General features: G+C 32.8%; 2 protein-coding genes across 3 annotated transcripts; one reads left to right on the plus strand and one right to left on the minus strand.

Annotated features, from left to right (window-relative positions):
* The first annotated feature begins 33 nt into the window (after window positions 1-33).
* LOC105253829 lies at window positions 34-16430 on the plus strand. 2 transcript variants are annotated; one of them, XM_011262143.3, is made up of 7 exons: window positions 34-117; window positions 14339-14434; window positions 14523-14717; window positions 15142-15314; window positions 15391-15665; window positions 15813-16057; window positions 16175-16430. In XM_011262143.3, exons 1-7 carry the CDS (start codon window positions 86-88, stop codon window positions 16347-16349), a joined length of 1191 nt encoding a protein of 396 aa, XP_011260445.2. In that variant the 5' UTR covers window positions 34-85; the 3' UTR covers window positions 16350-16430. The 2 variants fall into 2 exon arrangements, with proteins under 2 accessions (XP_011260445.2, XP_011260484.1); XM_011262182.3 differs by lacking the exons at window positions 14339-14434; window positions 14523-14717; window positions 15142-15314; ... (1 more) ...; window positions 15813-16057; window positions 16175-16430 and adding exons at window positions 1432-1747; window positions 2244-3333.
* Window positions 5345-10127, minus strand: LOC105253855 (homeobox protein HMX2). Its single transcript, XM_011262183.3, has 4 exons — window positions 9650-10127; window positions 9064-9222; window positions 6013-6116; window positions 5345-5904 (listed from the first exon to the last, which is right to left on the minus strand). The coding sequence occupies exons 1-4, from the start codon at window positions 10056-10058 to the stop codon at window positions 5608-5610; spliced, it is 969 nt and encodes a 322-aa protein (XP_011260485.2). The 5' UTR covers window positions 10059-10127; the 3' UTR covers window positions 5345-5607.
* Window positions 16431-17125: the final 695 nt, after the last annotated feature.

Genomic DNA, 17125 nt, shown 5'->3' on the forward strand with positions numbered 1-17125 from the left:
CGTTACGTGTCGGTTTCTATTATTATAATATATTTCGAAAAGTAGTGTCGAAGATTTCTCATTTCACAATACATCGAGTTTCATAATGGCCTCTGAAATACAAGCGATTAAGTACATGTAAGTAGAATACGATTACAAGACACTTCCCGCTTTTATTAAGAGCAATTTTATTTCGTTTTTATGGCATCTCTCTTGCTTTAGTCTCTTGCTTTTTGTTTTAAAATGCAAAATATTAATTCGTATTACGCATACTTATATTCGATACATTTTCTTAATTTAAAACTATATAAATTCCATTAAAAAAACTGATGTGTGTATCAAAGAAAGATAAATAGTGCTATATGATTCAAGAAATATGATAAGAGAAAATATAATCTTGCATACGCAAAGAGATGTCTGTCGCGAATTGCATGTTATATTTGAATTTTTGAAATATCTCGTGGAAATAAAATTTCTGAATTTAAAAAAACGCCGTTTTATTATACTGAAATGCATACTTTTTATATGACAAATGTTTTGAAAATCAAAAGTGCTTTATAAAAATATTTCAGAGTTTCCTCACTTCTTCTTTCATGATAATTTCAGTTTGCAATGAATGTAATAATAAAAAAAAGAATTAATATTTCTATAAGTTATTTAATTATTTCTATTTCTTTACGTTTCGTAAAATTATGTAATTTCAATAAATAAAAAATTAATCAAATTAAATTGCCATAACAGTATTGTAACGACTTATCTCTCTTATTTTCTTAATTTATCATAGAAACACGAAATATAAATAATTAATAAAAAGATTAGATTGATATATTTTAATATAAAATTTTATAAACAATTTTATAAAGTAAATATGAATTCTTAATTAATAAACAATAAATTATATTTTATTTGTACATGTATATAAAATCTCTAAGTGGTATGCTATACATATATAAAATTGCTTATTATATAATTAAAGAATCAAATCTTTAAAGGAATATTTTTAACTAGAAAATAAAAATATTGTACACAATTCGAAATATTTAATATAAAATTTTACAATGAAATATATGATAATTATTGATAAATTAAAATTTATATTTTTTTCGTATTGAAAGTATATTTGATCTCTCGGTAGTTTTTAATAATGAATGAAGACGTTTTGACAGTTTTGGTTAAAAAGTAAAAATTTGCTAATGGATACGATATTTCAATATGATAAAATAAAGAAATCATATCAATTTTATTTTTTTATCAAAGATGAATAAAAATTCAATATGTGAAATGAAGTCATATCAAAAATTATCTATTAATATTATCTCATTTGCTTATCCAAGTGCAACACGTCAATTTATAAAAAGTAACCTTTCTTAATTCTGTCTGCTTAAAAATTAAATTAATTAACTGAAGTAATAAAACTACATATTTTTATCTACATTATTCTTTCTTTCTTAGAAAGCTATTATTCGATGCAAACATGAAACACAATAATCTCTACTATCGAAACTGCGTATTTAATTGAAGAAATAATTCCTCCAATAATTAATTCTTAACGAATGGAACCTCAGAAAATCGGATTAGATAAAAATGCGTCCGATTGTGAATTCGGATGAATCCGTAACAGCAGATCGATCCGTAAACGTCGTTCGGTACATCGATCATCCATCACGACATCCTAAGGAACAAATATCTGACACGAAAAATGCACAAACGGAATACGAAGCGCATTTATTGCAAAATGCTGCCCATTCTTCGACATATAAATCTAACAGTAAGCAATGTACATCCAACTCTTTGTGAATCAAACTGAAAAATAACTCCATTTCCGCTTTTACATCGTTTCCGTTTTCAATTTTCTGTATTGCGGATGTCGTTTTTCTTATCGTTTTATTAAAATAGATCCGAATGTAATATATTAAAAACGATATAATATTAATACATCAAAATAAACGAAAATAATAGATACAGTGAGTAGAGATAAATTTAAATAACTAAATTACAAAAAATTCTCGTGATATTAACTATCGTTTCTCCTCGTTTCTATTAAACTAATTTCCATTAATGATCATTATCATTTTCGCAATTTTTTATCGTTATCAGATCAGTAGGGCGATTCTCTAACTTTTAATGCATTCGTTACGATATGCTTGTCTTTTTTTTATTTAGAACTTAAGAAAGAAAAAGACAGCCATATCGTAACGCAAAGTTAAAAGTTACAGAATAGCCCTCCTGGACTAATCATTGTATCACAATTTATTGTATCGCAGCGATATCGTTAGATCGGCATAATCCCGTTTATCGTGAACGGCGTGTCAATGGCATAGTGGCAAATCAATCGGACGTCTCGAAGGATTCTGAGCAAAGGGAGCAAAAACATACAGGTGTCGACACACGCGATATCGATTTCTTATATAGGTATAGATCGAAATCCTGCTTTCCCAAGCTACATCTATGGTGTGCGAGATGGTGTCGTAGAAAGAAAGAATATTCCGAACGCGTTCTGGGAGAGCCGTCGAGATGGTTTCTTGAGCGCATGAGAGAGCGAAGCAGAGAGTGCGCGAAACCAGACGACGTAGCGGTCACTGGTGTATCAGCTACTCTGCACCGAGAACCGATAAGCCGTCGAAGTGCCCCGAGGAAATTCAAGAGAGGTCGTAAACAGGATGAAGCGGTCGAAGTTACCGATAAGGATGTTTTCGAGGGAATCAGGGAGGAGAGAAGGAGAAGAGAGAGGAAGGAGAAGGAAAGAAGGGAGAGGAGAGAAAGACGTAAGTGGGAAGAACGAGTGCCGCATTTTATCGTGGATACGCACTTGGTAGCGCGCGACGAGGACCTGGAAGTCCCCGAGGATCACGTCCAGGACCACGTCCTGGAGAAACCACCTTTACCGCTCACCGACTTCACGAAGAGCTGCTGTTACTTGTGCGCTCAGAACACGCTGGCGATCGCAACCGCTAGCGCCAAACCGGAGCAGTCCGACAAGAGTGTCCAAGTTTCGGCTCATAAATTTCACGCGGAGACACCCCCGAAGCTCGACAAGAGCTGCAGCCCGATACTCCTGGTGCGCACCATCCAGTCGTCCGTCAAAGTGAGGACACGCGAGACCAGCACGCTCTGTCCCGGTACAAGCATGGTGGAGCGCAGAGAAATGGAGCCGAGGTTGAAGAAGTGCAAGAAGTTCAACGTGTTCCTGGGGTTGACGCGGACGAAGTGCCCGGCGGGACGACGTACCTGCGAGATTGATAAAGCCGTGGTAGCTGGACGCGATGATAACGCGGAGAAACGCGAGCCGAGAAACGAGAAGTGTTGCAGGGAGAAGAATGCTTGATGCATGGGATATATCGGAAATTTATTAATTACGATGCTTATTATTCGGTGAGGAAGAAATAATTATACGTATCATTATTTCTCGACTCTTGTGCGTAATCCTATTATTTTACATGATATTCAATATTCGTGATTTTATCAAAATCTGTAATTACGCTGCATTATTGAAAATTTCATTTTTATCAGATCCCTTCTTTCTACTCGTAGAAAATTTAAAAATAAAGTATTTATTTATTTACTTTTTTTGATAAAGAAATAAAAGCTTACGCAGTAAGTATAATTTATGAATGGAAAAAAGAGAAGAGAGAACCACTCATGTATTAAACACACTCTTCGATACTATTTTATATTTTTGTGTGTGTTCCATAATTCACGATTTACTTCTTCATTTTTAAACGACATTTTGCTGCGATTCACTCATAAACTTTATGTAGAGATGCGCGACCCTAACTTGAGTATATTTAAATTGCACGTTGCATACGCGAATAACTTATAACACATGTAATGCTACAGCTTGGCTTATATCTCTACCAATAAATTATATCTTGCTGTGTAAGCTTGATTTCATTTACACGCGCGTACACCATAAACAAAAGATACGACTTGTTAAATTATGCACAAGTTAAAGTTAGTTGAAGCAGGGAGTTCTAACGCACGTACACATAATTCTTTCATTGGACATAAAATCTCATTCTTTCTGCTTTTCTCATTCTTTATTCTCCCGCCTTCAACGACCTTTCTTCGTCATGATTCTCGTGAAGTTTGATAGACGATAAGAAGTCTCCTTTTTATCTCGCTCTTTATTAAAGATAGTAAAGTGCAGCGTTTTTCCTTAGAAGCCTTTAAGTCTTTCAATTATATTGCTCCTTCGTACCTCGTTTCATAAGATTTGCGAGAAAGCAAAGGTTCTCCTTATGATTATTAAAAGAAAGAGACATTATTGAAATTTCGAGCAAGAGAATATTATAGTAATTTTTTAAAATCTTCCATAATAAAAAAAATTGCCAAGTGTTATTTAATTAATTATTCATTTAATAAATATTATTACATTCAAATTAAAAATGCAGAAAATGTGAAAATTGAAGATATAGTTTTGTTTTAGATTTTCTTATAAATTTTCTTTTATATTGCGCAAATATAAAGTTATAATTATGAAAATGATAATCAATATCTTTTTTACATAAAAATAAAAATACGATTATATTTATAGATTATATTTTATAAAATCAAAAGAAATAATGGAGAATATATATATATATTTAATTCTAGCTTTTTTGTTCGTGTGAGAAATACAAGATAAAATTTTTTTTAACATATATTTTTGCACGTTTTACGCAAAAATATTTGCACGCAAAAAACGTTTAATATATATATACAAATAAATTTTTAAATTTCACTCCAAGAATGCTCGAAACTTCAACAGAATGAAAAAAAGTAGATGCGAGACATCAGGTACTTCGTCTATATCAACGTCACATTTTCATATCGTTTTCATATTATTTTCACGTGTTCCTTACATAACATTTCCGTACAGCCATTTATGTCACTTTCGCGTCACTTGCACGTGAATGTCACTTGAATACAATCTTATCTTGCCACTGCTGGAAACATGAAAAATTACGAATAAATTCAGAATTCGCATTTTTTACGCAATTTTCGCAAATATTATATAAATCTATAATCATCGTATTCTTTATATACGCCAATCTCTATCTAAAAAGAGTATTGCAATTTGACATGTCTTTGTATATCTTGATATTCTTGAAATCGAGTCTTTTATTCAGAACAAACGAATAAATTCAGGATTTGTCTATTTTTCATATACTCATCATAAATGTTACATAAATCTATCAAATCACATTTTATATACAGCAAATATCAATCTGGATAGAATTCTAGAAATCAAAAAGAAAATTTGCTTTATATCGCACTGTTATTTAATATTAAATATGATTTAATTTCTGTCATTAAAAACGCAAAAAGTTTAGAATAAATCTACAAGTATCAATCATCGTGTTTTATGTACAAACAGAATTGATCTCACAGAAAATTGATCTCACGTATCATAAAATAATTAAAAAAAGTCGCTTCACGTTGCACAAAAATCGTGCACGTTTATGTTGCAAGTATATAATTGTACGACTGGTATCCAAATTTATGTTAGATAAGAATCTTCTTATAATCTTCCTACAATAATGTAAAAAAAGGAAACACTCAAGAACTTGCAGTGGCCAACGGAAGGTCTTATTGCACTTCGCGGTCATCCGGCCGACAATCGACCAAGTAGTTCGAGTCTGTGCTGCGTCAGACCGTATCTGAGGAAGATACAGTGGAACGAGTCGGCAAGCTAGAGTTCGCGTCATCCGACAATGGACCTCCGAACATCAAAGGCGCCGCGTAATACGGCAATAGAGGATACTGGGTTGTCGGAAAATATGTCGGTGGGAAAAGTCCCTGCCGTTGTGCGATCTTGAGCCGCGATGTCAGCTGTTTCTTCCATTTCGTGCGGCGATTCTGGAACCATGTCTTGATCTGCACCTCGGTGAGATTCAGACACTTGGACAACTCCATGCGCTTGCTCACGCTGAGATATTTATCGATCTGCGAAGATGAAAATATTTGGCGTCATGCGAAAAAAATGTACGAGAAAGATTACAAGATTTTGTCACATATAATGAAGAGAGAAGACGCAGGAAGCTAAAACCGTACCTTAAACTCCGCCTCGAGTCTTTCCAATTGTTTCGCACTGTAAGCTTGACGCGGTTTCCGATCGATACCCGGTTTCCTCGACCTTCTACCGCTCGGTTTGGGTGCTGCAAAAATCATCAATTTTTTTGTCACTGTTAATTAATCATATAATCAATAATATTTCAACTACATAATCATTGCTATTTATGTGAGAGTCCTTTAAAATCTCTGACACATTATTGCATTTTCAAGATTTATCGTCCCGATAATCAAAATTTAATATTCTAATCGCGCTTCTTAATTGCTCGGCTAACTTCGCCAGTCCGGACTCAATTATCACCTTCTTACGATTTCGAGGCGTCATCCACCGAGTCCTATGTAGAATTATTGAATGTGTCTAAAACGTGTGGGACTGTTTGCGGAATGTGTGACATTCTGCTGTCAATATCATCGAGACGAAGTGGCAACCAGTTGCGCAAACAGTTTATGACGGAGAACGTTTGGATGCGATTATCATCATAGTGCAAAGAAGTAATACACATTTCTTTTGACACGCAGATATAAGACATTATAACGTAATTAGTCGCACTAAAACAATACGGCGATTGTTAATCACGTCGGCAAATATCCGCTGTAGTTTGCGCTAGAATACAAATACCGAAAAACGCGACGAGAATTACAATAACAGCTAACTTCGGTACTATAATGTATCAAATTAAATAATTAAATAAATCTAAGATTTTCTTCTGCTCTTTAAATGATAAGGATACTATAGGAATATTATAGAAAGAAATATTATTTCTATATGTAAAATGATTATATAAAAAGAAAGAGAAAAACAAAAAACAGAAAGAAAAAAGCTAAAAAGAAAAAGAAAAATAGTAAATTTTTTTTCAAAAAAGTTGGAATAATATTAATAATTATTTTTATTATTTTTATTATTTCTTATATACACAAAATAATTTCTAATATATAAAATTGAATACTAATTTCACTTTCCATCAGTGATACTTTTATCATTTTTATGTATACATATGTATAATTCAGTGACATTACATTATAGATAAAAGAGTTTACTGTCGAAAATATAATAATATGATATACAATATTAAATTTTAAAAAATTATTAATACTAACGACTGTCTCTCTTTTCTCTCGTAGTATTGTTTGTTCGCAGAATTCCGAAAATAGCGTTCGCTCGCTTGAATTCTCAAGATCGCGATGTTTCCACATAGAAATAGAAATTTTTTTGCTCTTTCCTCGTGTTTAATCACCAGTTAGCTGGATGGCCCTTACATGACGAGTCAACAAATAGATGTCGCATATTTGTACAAGACCTTTGCATTTTTACTGAACCCTTCTAGCATGCCTACGACTACGCAGAACGGCATAGTTTTAGCATCTAAAATATTATCGACATGATAATTGTGAATTTATCTTGGATAAATTAAGCTTATCATATTCGAAGTGTACAAAAATTCGAATTTTTTCCGTACCACATTTTACAAATATAAAACGTCTTGATACAATCATGATTAATTAAATTAAATTAATTATTTATTGAAGTAAATTACACAATTCTAGTTTAATATATAAAAAATAGAAATCAACTTTCTTTTTTGTAACATATTTTTCATATTTATTTAAAATATACCGACATCATTTATTTGTAACAATATGTTAATTATTGTATAAATTCGTAATCTTCGCAGTAGATTTTAAAGACTTAAAACATTTCAATACTTCCTTCTATACAGTATAAAACTTGATGTATGTTTTGCAAATAATATTCAAAAAGCACATGATTTTTTTAGCTGTACGGTGTAAAATACTTGTTTATCTAACATTTTATTAGAAGATAACATGATTATTAAATATATGATAAAATCAGTAAAGAATTAGGAAATACAAGAGACACTTTATTCTAAATTATATCAATATAAAATAGATATTTATATATAATTGTAAAATTTTGATAGGCATGAATTGCACGAATAAAAAATGATTGCATTTCTTAGAAAATGAAAAAGAGTATTGTGGTGACCGGAAAAGAGAATGCGTATGGTGACGAAGAAGAAGAACCGGCGGGACCAAGATTTACGAGTGTACAGAGACATTTAACACCTTCGCGAAAGATAGTTAGACCAACGGTGCTGATAAATGGGCTCCTAACAGTATGGCGGATAGTAGCTAGAAAGGAAGAAACAGCGATGGCGGATTTCAAAAATCTTACAATCGTAAAATATCTAGGATTTCAGCTAAAGAAGATTGACTCGCGATTTTATGACATTATGATAGTTTTTTTGAAAATTTTATTACGAATTTGCAATCCTTTATCTATATTATACTTATAGTATTAGAGATATTGGAATATTCAAAGGGGAATTATATTTATTTATACGGAATTTTTTAAATAACATAAACGAAAATTTTGCATCAAGTTCAAAATAAAAAAAAAAAAATAAAATGTTCATTAATAAGTTGATTTTTATGTAGCTAAGTATTTAATATTTTGCCGAAAACCTGCCGAAAAATGGGGAATACAACAACTGGGCCACTGATGTGTACCTCGCGTGTCGAAAAGCTGTTATCATAGGCGCCTCGTATAATATCCAATATTCGTTGAAGCCGAGAAAGAGGGTGCCCACCTTACACTTCTCTCGGTATTGTTCGCGAAAATGGAATTACGGCGGTAAGTTATTACGAGTGGATAATAATTAGAGTCCTTTGTCGTCGCGATTCTCCACGAGAACATTCGTGCCTTTCACGGACGTAAAAAATATATATCTATCCAGCATCATAACAATTTTCTTTGCACGCATAAAATATTTATTGAATACTTTTGTAGAGACAGAGCTGAACAACATACTTGAATGCTTTCAACATCGAATAAACCAAAGATTTGTGATATTATTTTTTAATAACAAATTAATTTTCTCTATCTCTTTTTTTCTCTATTTTTAGAGGTAAAACTTTATCTGATAAAAATTGCTTGCATCGGGAATATAAAGAAGAATATGTGGATTTTTAATATGATTTTTCGTAATAAACTCTAAATTTGTTTAAACTTACCTTGCAAGCCAAATAGTTGTCCAGGTTTTGTTTGAGCAAACCAACTACTGTACAATAATGAAGCTGATGCAAGTGATGTCGCGGAATATGCCGAAGAGTCAGTTAAAGCGCCTTCGGGATACGGGAATCCCGTATGAGTATATAAACTCCCTTCTAGATCTATTAAATCGTAAAATCTGTTCTTAAAAACATTTTAACACAATATTTTTTAATAACTCCGTAAAAAAATAATTTTTATATTTGGAGAAAAAAATTTTATTTCATTTCATTTTATCATATATTTATTCACGAATAAGATTTTAGAAGTAGATATTGTAAATATTATACTATGTTATTATTATTATAAATATTATAATATTTAGTTTTTATATTGCTACATATTTAATATTTCGCTAATGTTCACAAATAAAAGAATAGAATAACTAAATCACCGATATATGTATCGCATATATCGATAATAATTCTCTAATGTATTATATATTTTTCTTTCTTTTAATATACATATTTTTTCTCTTTTTTTAATGTATATGTATATTATACACATGAAAATTTTATTAAATAATAGAATACGTATTTTGTAACGTACCAGGACGTGTGGCCGGTATCGCTGTTGGTCTAACAAAATGTCCCTCAATCCTGTCATCTATTTCTTCCTGATCCTCTTCTTTATCACCAGAATTATCTATTCTCGAAGTTTGATCCTTCTTTTCATTTCTCCCGAGGATACTGTCAATGGTGAAAGCATTAGACGCGGCAATCGGGGATGAATTTCTTCTTTCGGTCGGCTGCCTCTGAAACTCCCTGTAACCTTCGCAGCTGGAATCTGATACATATTCGATAGATTCTCGATTGACCATCGGTGATCTGCCGCCTCGCTCATTACCGTTCGAATAGGTTTCATTCTCATTCGAAAGCGAGCGCGTCCGACGAAGATCATAAATGTCATTGTTCATTTTCTCGCGGTTCTGGCAGAGTTCCATTTTGTGATAAATCATCGATCTCGGCTACAGTTTCGGCCAAGTTCGATAATGATTTTATTGATCTTTGTTAATATCCAATAATTCTAAACTCGCGCACTTCACATTTGATCTCGAGTTATCGAAACAATGCTTCGTTCACGATTTTTTAAAATATTCCACAGCTATTTACATCAATTGTTAATTTATATAGATTTGAGATTCGATTACTATGCACCTGCCATATTTATCTTTATTCAATGTTGCACGGTAAAATCAGCAGAAACAATTTTATATATTTTAACTGATAAAAAATATATATTGTATTTTTTATAACAAAAAATATCTATTTGCGATCTATCTAATATCTATTATTAATTAATCGCAATTTAGCACTCGTTATCCTCCTGATCAATCACACCTGATCTCGTACTAATCTCCCTTCGAACCGTCCGAAAGCAAGTACTTCCGAAAGTATGACAAGTGGCACGTGTCTGTGGTCCAGAGAAGAACCTCCCAGCATCCCCACTAGTTTCCCACAGGAAGGTCATCCCGTGAGGTTGGAAGAATATCTCGCACATCTGGATCTCCCCACTTACTATATGTAGGAGTAGGGATCGCAGAATCTCGGTAGTTTATGGTTGATTTCCTATTTTAGAACTTTTATTATAACTGTCATCAAATTTCATCGTAATATTTGTAATAGTTTGTCTATCTTTTTATTGGCAATCAAATGCATGATTTACAAAATTTGATAACAGAATTTAATGTTATCTTTGTTGCATGATATACATAAATATATACTAAACATTAAATATATGCAAACACACATATATATAAAAATATATGTGTAAAATATTTAAAATTGCATATTTTACTTGTATTATTATATCTATTGATCATTATTAAAACTACTGATAGCGCTTATTAATTTTATTAAAATAATATCTCTCTCTTTTTATATAATTATATATTCTCTATTTATACATTTTATTAACTGTATTATTTGTTTGTTGGCGTAATTTATTTTACATGTTATATCGCTATTTTTATCGATATATTGTGTTTTCTATCAGTACCATCAATAGTATAATTTTGCAAATTCATGAATATGTTTCTTACATTCCTTTTTTTATCGTGAGATATTCATGTATTTTACAATTTTTTTTCTTTTTAAAAAAAGTGCTCGAGTTCGACGATTTGGCTTGCGCACTAGCAAGTTTCTCCAGCGAGAAAGGGCTCAAAGGGGTTCAAAGGATGGATCTCGGATTGGTCCTAAACGCGCATGCTGCTCGCGCAGTGGCCGCCTTCTTTGACCCCTCTATCTCGGAGCTTTATACCAGTAAAACGATGGTCGTTCTCTTCTCTCTTTCCTGTTCACGCTTTAGCAATGGATAAACGCTTCTGCCACGCGAAGAACATCATGAAAAAGTACCGCAAAACACTTCTTCACGCGTTTAGCGAACTACGCGCAGTGGTTCTCACTGTACTGCAGAAAATACGCATTTGTCCATTATATCTGGACAGCAGATTATATCTCGTTGACATAATGTCACAATTCATCAGTGACAATATAATGCATAAGTTGTTCGCGCAAAAATTCAAATTAATATTCAACACAATATATTTACGACAGATTTATAATTTAATTTATAAAAAAAAGATAAATTTTTTTTCGTGATAAAAGATGAGTGCTCGATATTTTTGAGAGATGTAATGAAATAGAAATAAAAACGGTAGCGTCATTTCACGGTGATTTTTGGGAGACTTTCAGCTTTCCGCGTCAATGATAACTCTTATCGAAACCATGTTATTTCTGTTTACGAGCATGGTATGGCAGCCATTTTCGCGAATGCTGCGTCCATTAGTCTCCGGGCTACCCGTGCCAATCTCAATGTTCATCCTCGCACACCGTAAATCCACTCGCTTCTGCGGCTAAAAGGACCAATGGCGATTGTGAGCCCTTTCTATTGCTAGGTTCCTCGTCATCGATCCTCACCCCGATCCACATCTGAGTTATTTCGTCTTTGCGGAAGAACATATATCAAATATATATCTTTTTGTATACATTAGACACTTCAACATGCAGTGTCGTATTCTGGAAACGTAGTCATTATTAACCTTTTCCGCATAAACTTGGATAACATAACTATTATATTGGAAGAAATAATTTTAAAAATTTTACATATATAAACAAATATCTAAAATTGAAAGACTGTCACTATCTGAAAGGATTGTCTTCTATGTTACATATAGAAAAAATTAAACTTGATTAGGAAACAGAAATAATATGCATTTTTAAAATTATGCAAAATTTTCATACTTATTTAAATTAAAATGTATGATGTAGACAAAACAATTTTAAAAAAGAATTTAATATTCAATCCGAGTTCTAATTCTCGACATGTCTCGCGAATTTGTTACTTTTACATGGTTAGAGATGCAAATTTACGCTCGCTCGTCTCGTGTCGCACACGTTTTTTTGCATGCTGATTATACGCGGGGTTGAACATTTTACACGTACTTGCGACCGCAACAAATATTGAAACTTAAATACGGTGAAATGCGCTTAAGGCGCGTCGTTAGGTGCGAAGAGAGAGGAAGTAACGATATGGTCAACGCTCACATTAATTTACGACCGAGAATCTTACTTCCTGGAAGCTAGCGTGAACGCTTAAACATTATTTCTACATTTTCTGTAATAGCTAGGCTCTTTCTGAAAATGTTCTAAAATAAATGGTTTCAAATAAAACTACAAAGAATAAAAATTACTTTTAATTAATATGTAATTTTTAACTATTCTCGATTTATTTGAAACATTACAAACAATGCGCGATTACGTTTGCGATTTATTTGCGTTATACGCGATTCGCCATTCATAATGTTTTTATGGTGGCCACCATTCGTAAATGTTTCGAATAAACGATCCATTTGCTCGCTGCGAAGTTTACTCTCGCGTTTGATGCACGCTGCGCCAGATAATTGAAACGATCAATCAAGCACCTGAGAAAAGGAGGGCGAACTCACGCGTGCACAAACTGCGCCACAGGTCGTATTCACGCAAAAGGGGAAGTGCGCGATCACACCTCGACTGCGGGCGGTTAAAACCGCATCTTCGTCTGCGTCATACTGAAAATAATATTTCATAGAAACGTTTTTTATATGCATGTTAAAAGTATCAAACTCGACGCATTTAAACACGCTTTTTAAACCAAATTTATCTATTAGTCTTCCTCTTTATTTTTCCCACGAATATTATTAATTATAAGAGTCTTGAAAATGTTTTTTAAATATATTTTAATTTTTCTATAATTTCTTATTGCGGTAAATTATAAATAAATGATTTTTATAAATAATACTTTTACTTGATTTTGCGACCACGATATCATTAATAATCGCGTGAGAAACGTTTATTTCAGTCGGTAGGACGAGACGCAAAGATTCTTTCGAAACTGCGCGATTAATTTTCAGTAAGCTCGGCGTATAACTGGCCGCTTTTGGTGTGTGTACAGATATAGCCACTCCCGCGAGATATTAGACAGGTGAGCGCGTTCCCAGGGGAACAAAGGCCCCATTACCCTGTCTTACCACCTCGACCCGGGCGGACGTTCCGCTAGACCCTTCGCTCTTGAAACATTCATAAGAGCGTTGTAAGTGGTTTTTAATAAACGTATTTAATCATGAGTGTCGGATTACGTGTAAATCGGTGGGTGCTATTACCAATCGGGAGGATTAGTCATGAATCTAAACAGATGTTCGAACAACCCGCTACCCGCTTTCAGCAGGTATGCGGGTGTTTTTTTCTTTCAATTTTGATATCGGCAAGTTAAATGTTTTTTTTACGTTTTGATATTTTTGATTAATTAATTTATTAAATGTCATTCGTTAACTATTGAATATTAAAAATTTGGAAAGTTATTATTAATAATTAGATTTACATATATTTAGGCATATTTTTTTCATATGTTTGAAACTATAAGTAAGACTATAGCAAGTCTAAGCAATGTTACGGTTAAGGCAATTATTCCTAGTAGGCGAGAAAATTATTACGTGAGCGTGTCGTCTTCTCGTCAGTCACAGTTGTCTTCGTGTTTCAGCAACAACTCTCGTAACACAGCTAAAATGGCACTGAAAATTTTGTCAGAATGCCGTGAAAAACGCTTATTACGAATTTACACGATTATACATTTCTATTTAATTTGTTTATTTTTAATTGCAATTACATCGGCGCAAGAATGCTTTGACGATGGCAACGAATTCTGTGTCAGTCAAGATGATATACTTTCTGTGGATCTTTTACCTGGATCGTTTCTGTTTAGTGATCAATATCAAAACGAAACTATTTCTAAGACAATGGCAAATGAAACCGTGGATGGATCTTTCGATAAAGCATTAAACCAAATGGACTATCATAGGTAAGGATTAAATAATTCGATAAAAAAGTTGACAAATTGAAACGTTTGTTTAATTAATTATTTTTAATTAATTGATATATAAAATTAGAAAGAGGATGAATGAATATCTTTGTCATGGTTATATGGCGGAAGAAATCTTGAAAGAAGTGAGCACTCCTAGAGTGAAACGACGTCCCGAATCTCTGCCACATGACAATTTGCATGACTTTTCAGACAATGTTACAATTCATGATAAACTTTTGGCGGACGAAGGAAGTTCGAAATATAAAGATTGGCTTCAAAGGTATAAATTTTTAAATTCTTTATAATTTTGCGCATTTAGCTAATCATATTTATAGTTTTAAAATATTTTGCGTTATGCTGATATACAAATTTACTAAATATTTATTGACTGAAAAGTAAATTATCTTCTACAAACTTTTCACAAAGTTAAGATTTATTTTTCTTCACAAATTTTAGACTTTCTAATTTTTTTCTAATATAACATAGTTTGAAAATTAAACTTTTAAATTTATTATTTAATTGAACTTTATTAAATTTAATTTAAAATATTTTTTAAAAACATAGCTATATAATGCATCTTTTCTATATGAAATTATATTCACCTATATTAATCTATATTAATCTATATTAATTTTATATTTTATAAAATATTACGCACAGTATCTGGTATAAAATAATATCGAAATTTGACTTATTTATAACAGAACAACAACCCTAAACGATGTCTATCGACACTATCCACCCCACAAAAAAATAAATAAGAAACAGGATGTCCGGGAAGATGACATTGATGAGTTTGATGGTCATGTAACAGGGTACGCAATGCAAGCTCCTCTGCCATCTGGAAAAGTGGGTTTTTACAGATCACCTCATGAAGGTCTATATTCCAGAAATTATTGCACAAATGTTGCGCGATGCACAAAGGATTTGATATTTATATATCCTATGAATAGGTGACAGATCGTCGTCGGCGTCGGAACATTCTTTCCATTATGGACCCATCGGTCACCATCATAGCGACTTTGGCCACCATGGTGACCATTTCTTCCCGTCTATTCACGAGGAATACTATTACGGACCGCATGAGCACCACGAGGAAGAAGATTATAAGCCTTCCTATTCCAAGGGAAAAGAACTTTCGATCAAGGATTTTTTCGAAATCGCGCTCACTGCGCTTGCATTTTTAGCATTCGGCCTGTTTATCATCCAATTGTGTATGAATGCCTCGGTACTAAGACTGTCTTGTTTGAAAAATATTTGTTAATTATTTCAAAAATATGTTTTTATTTCAGTGAAAATATTTAGCACAAAAGAGATGTACACATAACTTTTTTTATGGTACATTTTGATGAAGAAAATGTTTCTTACATTACAGAGCAATGGCACGAATGGAATGATGATGATGACCAGACGTTCCAAAAGAAGCGCACTTCCTCTTTCCTTATCTTCCGCTAACAATGAGAACTTAAATGACCTATCTTATCGCGTTTTGAGGTCCATCGAAGCAGTTATGGTCGCCCAAGAAGACTCTGGTAATTGTCTACGCAGGATATTGTGCGAAGAAAATCAATATTCCAAGGAAACCAATGATGGTCGTAGAATTTGGGTTCCCGTTTGGAGGTAATAAAGTGTACAGTAACCATCGCATCTCGTAAATTGATTAACGCGGTATCAATGGTCGGCGAAACGTTTGAAGTTGTTTTTCGAAATCGATAATGTCGAGATTCTTCTTTCCAGCTTGGGCATGAGCTGGTTATCTGGTAGAATATTATATAAAACTCCATGGTCGGCAATGTTGGATTCTGTGAAAGCATCCATCCTGGGCTTGGGTGGAATTGACTGTGCCTCTTTCTATTCAGGATGTGATCTCAAAAAAGAAAGAACTAAAAGGCGTCGCAAGAGAAGGAAATAAAAATGAATGACGGTTTGCAAGATTTTGCAAAGCTAAAAGTAAAATTAAACAGAAGCATATTATGGGGAATTTTGCATTCTATATTTATAAATAATTACAATAGCGAATCTATAAATATTAATCTATATGTCTCCTTTAAAAAAATATATGTAATATATATAATTATATAGTGCAATACAATATTTTATCATTGTTTATCATCAACATCATCTTGAACAATATGTGAATTACTAGAATTACGTGGAATGGGTAGAAGTGTTGCATACATCGATCCACTAGGACATACGTGAAAAACGTTCCTATCACCTCTATCTTTCAATGGCTGGCAATTTGTTAAAATTGGCATTTTATGTTCGTCGTATAGTGTGCGAAACTCTGCGATCTCGAAAAATAAAACCAATTTTACTATAAAATGAACTATTAGTCATAATTGGTGATTTTATATGATCCTTCCTTATCAATTCTGGCAACTTACTTGCTCGATGGATATTCCTAATGGTTCTCTGCTTATTAGCCAAAGTATGCTATTTTTGATATTTGTCATTCTTATAGAGCCCCAATACATGATATAATCATGTTGAAAGCATCGCATAATATTTGTTATGGGAAAAGGCACTAAACGGATGGAAGAGTGAGCAGCTTGAATAAATGGTAGTGTTTTTATAATATCATCCAAAAATGGATTGGGAGATTCCTGAAGCTGCAATATTATTCTTCCAAAAATATATACGTATTATTTTTTCAATATATCTAAACAGATTTGTGCTCCAATTCTG

Source organism: Camponotus floridanus, unplaced genomic scaffold, assembly GCF_003227725.1.
Source record: "Camponotus floridanus strain SB8 unplaced genomic scaffold, Cflo_v7.5 scaffold55, whole genome shotgun sequence".
Taxonomy (NCBI): Eukaryota; Metazoa; Arthropoda; class Insecta; order Hymenoptera; family Formicidae; genus Camponotus; species Camponotus floridanus.

What these genes read in the sequence shown, in the direction of transcription:
- LOC105253829 (XM_011262182.3), top strand. Translation starts at nt 1,564, where the DNA reads ATGCGTCCGATTGTGAATTCGGATGAATCCGTAACAGCAGATCGATCC. An exon ending in TTCGACATATAAATCTAACA is followed by an intron (nt 1,748 to 2,243) that starts GTAAGCAATGTA and finishes ATTGTATCGCAG; the next exon opens with CGATATCGTTAGATCGGCAT.
- LOC105253855 (XM_011262183.3), bottom strand. Translation starts at nt 10,058, where the DNA reads ATGATTTATCACAAAATGGAACTCTGCCAGAACCGCGAGAAAATGAAC. An exon ending in GATACCGGCCACACGTCCTG is followed by an intron (nt 9,223 to 9,649) that starts GTACGTTACAAA and finishes ACGATTTAATAG; the next exon opens with ATCTAGAAGGGAGTTTATAT. An exon ending in ACAACTATTTGGCTTGCAAG is followed by an intron (nt 6,117 to 9,063) that starts GTAAGTTTAAAC and finishes TGATTTTTGCAG; the next exon opens with CACCCAAACCGAGCGGTAGA.